Below are 13734 nucleotides of genomic sequence, written 5' to 3' on the forward strand. Positions count from 1 at the left end.
ACGTGTGTGTACCTGTGCATGTATGTGCATGCACATATGTATTAAGGGTAGCCCGTGCAAATGCACTAGTGGTAGAAAATGCAAATGAGCCAGTAATGAGGTTTTACTTAATGCAGCTAATGTTATCTCTGATCTGCATTTTTCACAGATTTACAAGTGAAATCAATTTTTCTGAATTCATTGTTTTGTCTTATACTGATATTTCAATTCAAGTTTGAAAATGAAATAAATAGATAAGTAAATACACATTAATAACGAAATAAAAAGGTTTTATTTCCCATTTTCACCCAGTATTCAGAATGTATGTGCATTCACGTATGTATTAAGGGTAGCCCGTGCAAATGCACTAGTGGCAGAAAATGCAAATGAGCCAGTAATGAGGTTTTACTTAATGCAGCTAATGTTATCTCTGATCTGCATTTTTCACAGATTTACAAGTGAAAACAATTTTTCTGAATTCATTGTTTTGTCTTATACTGATATTTCAATTCAAGTTTGAAAATGAAATAAATAGATAAGTAAATACACATTAATAAAGAAATAAAAAGGTTTTTATTTCCCATTTCCACCCAGTATTCAGAAGCAGTCAATTTTATCTCAAACAAAGGAGACTCATTTTCTGCCATAACTTAAAACTCCATGAACAAAATATTTGAAATAGATAAAATGATACTGTGATAAACATAGGTGTAAAAATGTGAAGTCAATATAAGTACAGAGACTGCAAATGAATCATAAGAAATAAATCCACAGCTCTTGTTTCTAAAAGATTTATCAATGAAACCATGACATTTTCCCTTATCTTAAATAAATACAAAATACAGACATACATACATAACTATTTTCTAATTCTGCTCACAATTCAGAAGCAATTTTTCAGTTTCAAAAATAAATAAATAAATAACATAACACTCCAGTAAAAATTCAAAAACAATGTAAGTGAACCAATCTCAAACCAAATGGAAGAACTTTTCCTACAGTAGCCTTTTTGTATCCATTTTCTCCGGAGCCATAATGATCATCAGAACATTTTATTTATATGCTGGTAATTCTGTGCATCATAGGCAGGTAATGGTCAGTCAGTATGCAACCTAGTTAGATACAGAAAAATCTGTATACCCTAGACAGCAAATGGGCAAATAATAGTCACTTATAACATCCTATTGGTCACTCTGTATATATTCTAGGAATCTAATGATTACTCAGTCTATATTAGGACTATACTGGTTATTCAGTGTATTTTATGTGAGTCCACTTATGCTGTGCTTATTAGGTCATAAGAAGGCCGATACATGCATGTTCACAGCTAGAGAGGTTTCACTTTATTGGCCTGAATGTATCCACAAAGACTTAAAAAGAAAAAAAGTAAAAAGTCATGGGCATTCAGAAGCCATGTAGCTGAAACACTTGATGTCCCTAAGGGGTCATGTTCATATATCCCATGAGCTTCTATTACAGGAGGTTTACAGTATCAACAGTGAAAACTCTAGCTTGTCTAGGTTTTTCTTGTAGTTTTTACCAATGAGTAAAGGTCACTGAGGATATCTTAGGTAGATACCATTTATTCTACAAGTGTTAGATAGAAAATGAACCCTCAGTATATACTCAGTAGCTACAGATCATCTTCTAAATCATAGTCAGTTGCTAATAGTTCCTCAGAAAAGCTTTCACTGATAGAGGTCAATCAAGTTATCCTGTGTAGATACCGGTCTTTTTGTATATATAGTCAAAGCAGATGATACTGTCTCATTGCTTCCCTCCAGATATTAGCTATAAATACATTTTCTTATTTTTTCACATTATTGATAAGGACAGTAAGGTAAAAATATCTAAACTCACCTTTGGGATGATATAGCCATGAAATGACACATCTTTCACTGTGCCATGTGGCACTGAGAGAGGGACTATAACTTTAAAGCGCTGAATTTCATAAATGACAGCCATTGTGTATGGCATTCTGTGTCTGTCTTCGTATCTGAGCTTCTCAGTCCCATTTTGTGTTAATCTTATTTCTTCATAGCATCTTGCTGAGGAAAGAGTACAAAAAATTTATGCAGGAACATTAAAGCAGTTGTATCTTCAGTTGTATTGTAAACCACTAAAGCTTCATCTGTAGTTGGTTGATATAGCAACCATACTTGAAAGAACAGACTAAATCTTTCTAAACAGTAGAATCAGTAAGAGAGTAATGATATGACGTTCTGTTATGACAGTATGCAGATGAATAAGGGAATAAATGGATGGGCATATTTTTGTTTTCTGATTATGATTACCTTGATGCCATCTGTAGCAATGTACACTCTGAGGTTAAAATAATCTCTCTACTCTTTATCTTAATTGATAATAACCAATATTGCCAAATCCATCCCCATTTCAGACAGCGTATCTTGTTCATATTATTATCTAGTTTTCTTTAAATGTGCCCATCACTTAGAATCTTCGCATACAAATTATTCATCTGTTGATCATCCCTGTCCTATCCAAACTTCAGCTCATGTTTAAAATTTTTGTCAGGAATTTCTTAGCCTTCCCTGTTACTTTGCAGCCTGATCTTACCCTTGTGGGTAGACCACCAGGACAATTCCACATCAGCTCTTTCCTTAATTTGCTTATTATTAGGGGTACTACTTCAAACAATATTTCATTTACATATCAGGTCTACACTCAGAGCTGCTGCACTGCATTCATAAAATAGAAAGTTACCTGCTTATTATCCGCATTGCAGTAGCACCTGTTTACTTATTACATGCTTTCCATGCAATTGGTTTTACACGATGCATTATACAGAATAATGTGCAACATCACTGCTAAACTTTTCTTCAACACAAAACATATTTAAATAGAAAGGATCACAATAAACATCTGCCCAATGATGGCAGCAGTAGACAGAAGCTGCCATGTATTATTAACTCTTCCTGTACACCTGTCCCTGTGTAAGTGATAATGTTATTGAGAACATAATGACAAGTGAATGTATCAGACTCTGTTCTCTGAGTGCTTCAGGACTGATGCAGAAAACCCCACTTTAATATAAACTGGTTACAGAATCATGAACTTGAATGGTGTACTGCAGTCTTTTCTGTCAGGGTATATTTAGTAAATCCTACCCAGTGGATTTAATTTCTCTGTATTGCCAGCTGCCCAGTATTCTGTCTATGTACAGGTATGGAGTGCTCCTTTGGCTGCTGTATGACTCTGTGGTTTCACAATGTAGATAATTTGATTCCTGTTAATCTGCTTGTTCATTGCCACTGTGTACAAGATTATGTTTTAGTGTGGCTCTATTATTTTTCAGAGAATGGACATGTGTTGAGGTCAGTGTGAATAAACACATACTAGGTGCAATGACTGCTGATAAGTATTATCTAACTCAGCAAATATTGATTTCTTTGGTTCCTTTGTAAACTAAGGGCATGCTTGACATGAACCTGATTTATGAAATGATTCCTTTGAAATGGATTTAGTTTGGGAAGTTTTCCTTTTTTTCTTTTTCTTTTTCAATTAAGTTGCTTATATAAGTCACATTGATATCTGTAATAAAACTACTCAAGCTGCCTTTGAGATCCCCTTTTTATACGGCTAAAATCCCTAATAAAGTATTGCCTTCTGATTTCTTCTCTAAAATATCACCAACCAAAGATTTACTTGTTCATTTTTAAGTCCAAATCGAAATCGAACTACTTGGGTCTGAATGGAGAGATAATAGTAAAAGTATTGCTGTAATTTAATTAATCTGCAAGTCTTCATGAGTACCTTCACGTGATTAACAGTGGGGCAGATTCAATAAGGCCTACATGGTCTGATAAATCTGTGTGCATGTCACACCACAACTTGCACATGATAGAACACCATTTTGGATTCAGTAAGTGACTGTACATGGTGTGTAGAGCCGAGCAAACATGGTAAACACCATAGTATGCTAATTACAGCATAAGCAGCTGAATTGTATACTAATCATCCAATCCAAGATGGAGGATCTATTCAACAAGTTATAAAGCAACTGTGTAGACTTGGTGCTGGTTTTCCCTGCAAATTCCAAAACCTATTGGAATACAGCCATGGAAAGGAGTCTACACAAAAAGAATGCTAGGGGCTGCTGTAGCTTTAATTCATGAGTATGTGCAACAGGCTGAAGTCAGTGCTGCTGCCAATAGACCATGGCCAAAAGGAAAAGGAGTTTTAGACCCTGTTTAACTTTTTATAATCTGTAGGAGGTGAAAATTGTAGAGCACTACAGGGTGGAAAGAGACACACTACAGGAACTCTGCAACCGCTGTCGTCCTCACCTCAGACCAAGGGCAAACAGAGTGATACCAATACCAGAGGAGATAAAGGTATGTGTAGCACTTAGAAGTTTAGTTACAGGAACCTTTCAGAGACCAACAGGGGACATGCTAGGGGGTCACACATATCAGCATCCAGGAGTCTCCATTCCTGAATGCTATGATTCAACATACCAGTGACTGCATATATTTTTTCCATACACCTGAAGACAGGGCCACAGACATGCAGGAGTTCTACCCTGTAGCACACTACCCTGAAGTACTGGGTACCATAGACCAGACACATATAAAGATGAAAGCACCACCTGGGGAACAGGCAAAAATGTACATAGATAGAAAGGGCTTCCACTCCATTAGCTGCCAAGTCATGCATAACACTAAGGGAATCATCCTGAATGCATGTGCTGGAAAACCAGTCAGTTACCACAACTCAGATATCTTGCACAACCCCAAACTGTATGACACATTTACTAGGGGGAATATCACACAAGATCATTTAGTGAGGGATGCAGGTTATGCACTGGAACTGTGGTTCATGACAGCCATCAGAAATCCATGCAAACCAACTGAAGAATACTATAATGAGGCACATGCTCAAACAAGAAATATCATAAAACATGTGTTTGGGCTGCTGCAGTGATGATTCCAGTGCCTAGAAACATCTCATGGAGCTCTGCATTACAGTCCCTGTACATGCACTATAATCGTAACCATCTGAACCATGTTTCACAACATCATCTTGATAAAACAGCTTCAGTAGGATCAACAAGTGGAAGGGTCACATGTCCCACCACCACTGTCAAGGTCACCATAGGCACATGCAGGTGAAGAGTCAGAGGGAGAACCAGCAGCCACTGTGTGTAGGCAGACGTAGGTATGCTCAATATGCCCTCACATTGGCTAAGAAGCAATGTGTAGCACACTCGGTCACTTTCTAAGGGGCTGACATGCAGTGGTGCAGTGGCTTGCATTGTTGTCTCACAGCAAGAGGTTCTCTGGTTCAATTCTCAGTTGGGGTGCCTTTTGTGCAGAGTCTGCATGACCTCCCTGTGTTCAAGTGAGTTTCCTCTGGGTGCTTTGGTTTCCTTCCACATTACAAAGACTTGCATCTGGAGTGTTTCTCCCCAGGCCTCCACCGAAAATTGGCCTGTCCCAAGTCAGACTTTCCAGGTAAACAAATGCTAGATAAATAAAACCTTCATCCTTTGCACATACATATAGTAAAATTGATGCCAGGCAACACTCACCAACGTTTACTTATGTACATAATGGCTGTGTACTCCTAGCATCAGACAGAGTCAGCCCTGAACTAAAACTGTAGCAACTGCTGGATATACAAGATAAGTGTTGCACCTGGAATAGAAAAAAAATGTGTAATAATACAAATGAATGGTATAGCCTTGTATACTGTTACTTGGTAATGTAAGTAAGTAAAAGGGTGTTGATATTTACAGCAATGACTTCAAGATGCGACAGCATGGACTTATGTGATCGTGCCCTCTAACAAGTGATGCCTCAGGCATCAAGATTCACACATTCAAATCTCTCAAAAGTAATGATTGTCACAGAATGTCCACAGTTTGGCCTCATACTTTTGTACTGGTAAATCATTAAAGACAGAAGACAGAAATCAATGATGTACACTTCAGTTTCAGGCTTCATATCCCGCAGAAAAAAATTAAAAATCGAGATTCAAAAACTGTTATTCTATCAACTGTCCACCTTTATAAGACCAAAATATTTAAAGAGTCTCCCTATTGTTCAGCCTTTTGTCCCACTTTTATTTACAGCATAGACCAGCTTTTGTTGCTTTAAGAGTTTGGGAGGCTTGTACATATTACAAAACCTGTAAAAAAGCAGTAAAATTAGCAAAACAGTATCACAAGCAACAAATATACTAAGCACAAAATCAACTATGCACCCTGAGCATTAGATAAATGACTTATGTAACACCAAATCCAAAAGATAGAAAACAAGGATATGGCACAGTTATCATTATTTGTACAGGGTGTTGGGGAGGGCAGAAGGCTTAGGTTGACATAAAAGGTATTGAGTGCATACAAGTAAGAGAAACAGGCATACATTTGGAAAGAATATCAAATGTCCACTGAGACAGAATGAGCTTTAAATCTCATGACCGACCCTTTTAACTGTTATGTGTGTGTGTGTCTGTGTGATGCCCTACCACTGGCCCAGTAATCAAGAAGCCTCACTCCTCATCATTAGTACCAGTGAGGGATGTACATCGGGAGGATGACAAGTTACACACACAGTATTTTCAGATAAAGCATCAAGTTTAATTTCTCTTAAGAGCACACAGAGCACAGTAAGTCTGGATCTGTTTTTTCCCCTCTTTCTCCAGATCCACAATAAGATTCCCCACTGGCACAGCTATAGAGTTGAAATCTCAATTGAGTGGCCAAGCCAAAATCCCCAGCACCCTGTCTGTCCAATCAGTACTTTGTGTCCCTGTCCAAGTAGCTGACGCAAACACTCAGTGAGATTTGATTTATACACATGCACACACACAAGCACACACACATGCACACACACACACACACACACACACACACACACACACACACACACACACACACACACACACACACACACACACACATACACACACACACACACACATCTCGGAAAAGCTGGCACAGGTTTACTAGCTATGCCCCCTTCTGTCCAGACTACAAGGTAGTTATTCCTACCATCATCCAACTCTATATCAGCTACTTTAAGGTCCTTTAAGGTCCTTAACAAAAGGTGCCCAATCTTACTGTATAATGTTACTGTTAATACAGATGGTAGTTTGACCAAGACCAAGGCTATTAGAAGTGGCCTACACAGTGTCACCAAATAAATATGCAAGTACTCTCAGAACTTAAATATTTGTCACAAATATCAGTCACAATGAAAAGTTTAAATATATTTAATAATAAATAATAACAGAACAAGAAAATACTCAGTATATAATCACAATAACATCAGAGTTCAAAATCACAGGAACTACTTAAAACAACACTGCAGGACAGTCTCAAATAAATAAAGAAAAACATCTAAATTAAGCTTTGCTATATTCCTGTCTGTATGTAAAAAAATCATACTGTTCCCTAGACTTACAGAGAAACCAGATGTGTGGTGAATGAATCTTCTTGTCAGGTCAACAACAAAATACAAAATACTCAGTCTCTCGCAGACAGTTCTTAAATTAATATTTCAAATATTACTGCTGGGATATCAGAATACCATCACTTTTTGTCATCTGACTCTATCCCAGGTGAAAACCACCACTGATGCAGATGGTAGCATTTAGCATCTACCTGTGAAAATACATACACAAGGGTTTTTTCTCAGCTCTTTCCAGATCTTGGATGTCATAAAACAATAAAACACTTCCAAGATAATACAGAAAACTTCTAGTTCTAGACGTTGCATCTGCTGCTGAAACTGAAAGATAGCATCCTTTTATTATGTGGCCATAAAGTAATTTAATTTCAGCTATTTTTTCTGAATTTAATCTCTTGTGTCCCAGTTTCCATTGTTAAAATATATACATTTAAACAGTTACAATATAGTATGTACATTTCTGTTCTTTTCCAGTAGAGTACAATGTGGTTACATTTTTAAGCTCAGTACTTTACAAACTCTTTTCAACACACACTTCTGTACCAGCAGTTTGATATCCACATAACACACAGTTCTAATACATTTGTAACACAAGCGTATGAATTATGTTGACATTCACAAATTACATCTAATTAATTACAAAATTCCAGCTAGATGGACTGGCATTATCTCCTTTTGTGACATTGTGACATCCCCCGCCCCTTGAAGACTCAAGCTAGTTTGACTCCTTGAGAAACATTGCTTCAGCAGGTTAAGCCTATCTGGGAATACCTTACCCCATTACCTGTCTTGAGACTCCAGATACCTAGGCACTGCTGACCCCAGTAGAGTGCTGCACCATCCCATCATATGCCTGCAATCCAAGGCTCCACCTTAGTAATTTGAGATTTCTCTGGCTGGCTTCTGGTAGCCACAGATCCCCCTTAGACTCTTCTTGCCTCCTACTGCCAATACTTAGCACCTGGGCCTCTCTATCTTGGTAAGGTTTCACATATTAACATGGTATAGTTTGTGCCCCTGCCTACTGCCTAGCAGTTCTACCATGTAGTAAACATTACTGACCTTCCTTAGCACTTTGAAGGGTCTCTTCCAAGCTTGTTTTGTCTGACAGGAATGAAAACCATTACCTGCTGCCCCACAGCATACTCTCTAGCTCAAGCATTCCTGTCATACCAGACTTTTTTCTGTTGTTTGGCTTCTACCAGGTTCTCCTGGGCCAAGTCCATGAGTTTCCTGAGCCTTGTTCTAAGGTTTATGATACATGCCACAACAGACTCCTTGTGGAATTCACACTCACCATCCCACTCATCCCGAATCAAGTCTAAAGTTTCTCTCACCCAATGTCCATATAGTAAATCAAAGGGTGAAAGATCTATGGATTCCTGGGGCACCACTCTGTAAGCTAATAACAGGCGGGGCAAATATTTGTCCCACTCCCTCTTAAACTAGTCTGAAAATGCCTGTAACATGGCCTTTAGTGTAGAGTTTAACCTTTCAACCAGGCCATTAATCTGGGGATGGTAGGGGGTGGTCTTTAGGTGCTTCACCCCACAGTGTTTCCACAGACAAGTCAGCAGGTCTGATATGAAATTGGCACCTCTGTCAGTCAGTATTTCTTTTGGGAAATCTACCTGCTGAAAATCTCTAACAAATTATTTGCCACCTTTTCTGCTTCAATGGAGTACAGAGCCACTGCCTAGGGTACCTTGTAGCATAATCTCCTTCAACTAGGATATACTTTTTCCCTGTGGAATTTGGGATACTCAATATGCACAGCTGCCTTCTGAAATGGCTTCTCAATCAAAGGCAAAGGCATCAGTATCGTAGTAGCTCAGTCTGTTATGGATGGTGCAGTGTTACATTGTCGCCTCACAGCAAGAGGTTCTCCGGTTTGATTCTCAGCTGGGTTGCCTTCTGTGTGGAGTCTACATGTCCTCCCTGTATTCATGTGGATTTCCTCTAGTGCTCTGGTTTCCTCCTACGTTAGGAGCCTTGACCTTGTCTCCTGCTTTGCCTACCTTTTGGCACTGCTCACAGGTCCTGCAGTACCATGTTATATCTTTGAAAATCCCAAGCCAATAAAAGTTCTGCATAATACGTCTCTTGGTACTCTTTTAAGCCCATATCACCTACAAAGGGAATATCAAGGGCTAGGGCTAGAAGTGCCAGATGATAGGCTCTGGGCACTACCACCTGCTGTATTCTCTCACCCTCTAGTCCACCATCAAAGGTTCACTCTTTATACAGTAACCCTTTGTCCCAGTATGCAGATTCCCCCCCTTCCCTTGAGAATCAGGTGTGTCCCTAGCTACCTCCCTCAGGCCTTGTAATGTAGGGTCTTTGAGCTGAGCTTGTCTCAACTCTCTCTTTGTAACCCTTCCCAGCACCCCTTCCACAGGAAGTCTGGTATTCTTTGACAGCAGTGCATCACTGTCAGCCTGGTTCCTATTACTCACCTCAACCCTTGCAGTCACTCTGTCCAAGGGAACATCAGTACCCACATGCAGCTGTGGCTCACCTGCAGTCTCACTGCTACAGGGTAGCTGCCTTTCTGAGGTAACCACCACACCAGTCCTCACTTCAAGTCTGTGGACTGTCTGGGTCCCCCCAGGCTACCAGACCCACATGCTTGTATCTAAGCCTGACTGCATGTAACTGAATGTGCACAGGGTACTGTATCAAAATCATTCCCTAGCAGGACATCTGCAGGGATAGCCTCAAGCCCTCCTACTTGCTTGCTTCCTTTTCCACCCAACCAGTCAAGGTGAACCTTAGCCAAAGGTATTTGCAATGGGGTCTCTCTTAAAGCTCTGACTGGAGTAGACTGCCCAGGCAAGTAGTGCTCCTCTTTAATCATTGCAGGCTTCACAATGGTTAGGTCAGAGGGTGTGATGCTCTTAACAGTGATCTGTTTCCCATCTACAAAGATAGGATATAACTTATTGTAGTGGTTTGGTGCCCTTGTTGTCTCCACACAACTTACTGCTGGCATTATGTCATTCCCACTTACTGGCTGTCTCACCTTTTGTTCTCCACCTTGCCTCTGTGGACATCTATATGCTACATGGGCCCACTGGTTGCATTTAAAATATTTAAGCCTTGGTCCTGGCCATGTACCTGAACTAGTACTTCCCCTACTACTAGAGGACTCTGTTGGTGTGGTTTAGGCTGCCCACCATGGGTTCTATTAGTCCCATGAGTAATACTGGGTATCCCTTTCCTGTGCAGTGATGCCCTGCTTGCTTAGTATAGGTCTTCCTTTTTCCCCATCTCATCTGATGTGTTACATTCTCTATCTTCTAACCAGATTCTTATGCCCTCAGATAAAGTGCTAAGGGCTCGGTCCCTCGCCAAAAGGTCTGCTAGCCCTTCAAAAGTGGTGACCTGACACTAACTCACTCACCCATCTATGAAAACAAGTGCTTAACTCAGCAATATATTCACACACACTTTCATCTGCCTTGCATCTGTGCTAATGAAACTTTTTCCTATAAGCTTTAGGTGTAAACTTAAAACACTCTAACAAGCAGCTTCTAACTGTATTATAACTTAAGCAATCAGTATCAGACAATTTAGAAATAGCTGTCACAGCTTTACCATGGAGTAAGGAGGACAGGAACAGTACCCAGATCCCTTGGTCAACATTATACTGTTTACATACCCTCTGAAACATATGAATAAAACTATCAAAATTATCACCCTCTGGTTGCATTTAAAATATTTAAGCCTTGGTCCTGGCCATGTACCTGAACTAGTACTTCCTCTGCTACTGGAGTACTCTGTTGGTGTGGTTTAGGCTGCCTACCATGGATTCCCTTAGACCAATGAGTAGCACTGGGTATCCCTTTCCTGTGCAGTGATGACCTGCTTGCTTAGTATAGGTCTTCCTTTTCCCCCAACTCATTTGATGTGTTACATTCTCTATCTTTTAACCAGATTCTTATGCCCTCAGGTAAAGTGCTAAGGGCTTGTTCCATTGCCAAAAGGTCTGCTAGCCCTTCAAAAGTGGTGACCTGACACTCACTCACTCACACATCTATGAAAATATGTGCTTAACTCACCAATATATTCACACACACATTCATCTGCCTTGCATCTGTGCTAATGAATTTTTTTCCTATAAGCTTTAGGTGTTAACTTAAAACACTCTAACAAACAGTTTCTAACTGTATTATAATTTAAACAATCAGTATCAGACAATTTAGAAATAGCAGTCACAGCTTTACCATGGAGTAAGGAGAACAGGAACGGTACCTAGATCCCTTGCTAAACATTATACTGTTTACACACACTCTGAAACTTATGAATAAAACTCAAAATTATCACCCTCTGTAAATTGTGGAAGAAATTTACTGACCTTTGATGCTTATGGAGTTCAGTTATTCTCTTCCCCATTACCTCCATCACACTGGCAGAGTCAACATCTCCTTTTTGTGTTGCCTCTGCTTCTCATTGTCCTCGGCTTCCAGACATCTCAGTGTCTCTGCTCATTCTATTTTGAAACATATGGCCTCCAGTTCAAGTCTGTTTAACTTCAGATGGATTTTAAGTCCTCTGTGGTAAGGTTGAACTACCCATTTTCTGAAAGATTTACCTCCCCTAGGCCAGTCTGGTTGTCCTAATGGTTGTTGGTCTGTGATGCAGTTGTGACTAAGGCTACAATCATCTCTGCTTTAGACAGGCTGGCATGCACCAATCCTTTGTCTTGGCACATCTCAGCCACCTGGCTCCTTGTCAGCTTGCCATAATCCTCTGCTGACATCCTTGCCTGCTCTCCCTGACTAAGCTAACAAAAAAAAAACTATTGTGATATGGAACTCTGAATGTTCACTGTATGGCTAATTGAGAGCACAAAATGTTCTTTAGTGACATCTGATTACAGGCTACAGGAATTCAATATCTACACCACTGAATCCTAATATGTGTATATCCCACCACTGCCCTCCAATATATCTGATGCCGCACCACTTGCCCAGTAATCATGGAGCCTCAATCCTCACCACTAGCACCAGTAAGTGATGTACATTGGGAGGATGACATGTTGCACACACAGTATTTCCAGATGCAGCTAGCTGCATCAAGCACAATTTCCCTTAAGGGCCCACAGAGACCACAGTCAGTCTGGGTCTGGTTTCTCCCTTTTTCTCCAGATCCTCAGTAAGACTCCCCACTGGCACAGCTATAGAGTTGATATCTCAGCTGACTGGCCAAGCCAAGACCTACAGCACCCTCTCTGTCCAACCAGTGCTTTGTGTCCCTGCCCAAGTAGCTGACAAACACACACACACACACACACACACACACACACACACACACACACACACACACACACACACACGGGAAAGGCTGGTACATGTTTACTAGCTATAACCCCTTAACCCAGACTATAAGGTAGTTATCACTGCCACCAGCCAGCTCTTTATCAGCTACTTTAAGGCCCTTAACAAAATGTGTCCAATCTTACTGTGTAATGTTACTGTTAATACAAATGTCAATTTGACCAAGAGCAAGGCTGTTTGGAGTGGCCTACACAGTGTCACCAAATAAATATTCAATTACTTTCAGAACTTAAATATCTCTCACAAATGTCATCCACAATGAAATAATTAAATATATTTAATAATAACAAATAAAAGAACAAGAAAATATTCAGTATATAATCACAGTTAAATATCACTGGAACTATTTAAAACAAAATTGCAGGCAATTTCAAATAAATAAAGAACAACATCTACATTTGGCATTGCTATATTTCTGACTGTATGTAAGAGAATTATACTGCTCCAAAGACTTACAGAGCAAGGCAGATGTGTGGTGAATGGATCTTACTTTCAGGTCAATGACAAAATGCAGAATACTCAGTCTCTCTCAGAGAGTTCTTAAATTAATATCTCAAATATTACTGTTGGGAGAGCTTGCAGAATGACATCACTTCTTGCCATCTGACTCTATCCCACGTGAAAACCACCACTGATGCAGCTGACAGCATTTAGCATCTACCTGTGAAAATACATACAGAAGGGTTTTTCCTCATATCTTTGCAGATCCTAGACATCATAACACAATAAAACACTTCTAAGATATTACAGAAAACTTCTAGTTCTAGATATTGTGTCTGTTACTGTACTGAAACTGAAAGATAAAATCCTTTTATTACACGGCCATAAAGTAATTTAATCTCAGCTATTTTTCTGAAGTTGATGTTTTGTGTCCCAGTTTCCATTGTTAAAATATATACATTTAAACAGTTACAATAGTGTATGCACAGTTTTGTTTTTTTCTCAGTAGGGTGCACTTCAGTTACATTTTAAAGCTCAGTACT

At 39.5% G+C, this 13734-nt stretch overlaps 1 protein-coding gene across 1 annotated transcript in view; it reads right to left on the reverse strand.

The window, feature by feature from the left end:
• The window catches only part of LOC122796843 (cytochrome P450 2U1-like), a 248785-nt gene that overhangs the window by 97221 nt on the left and 137830 nt on the right, over window positions 1–13734 (reverse strand). Inside the window, exon 2 of the mRNA XM_044065586.1 lies at window positions 1840–2027. Within this exon, the coding sequence (XP_043921521.1) occupies window positions 1840–2027 (188 nt within the window). The remainder of the gene's footprint in view (window positions 1–1839; window positions 2028–13734) is intronic.

This window comes from Protopterus annectens, chromosome 3.part0 (assembly GCF_019279795.1).
Source record: "Protopterus annectens isolate FY-2018-M chromosome 3.part0, PAN1.0, whole genome shotgun sequence".
Classification (NCBI taxonomy): Eukaryota; Metazoa; Chordata; order Ceratodontiformes; family Protopteridae; genus Protopterus; species Protopterus annectens.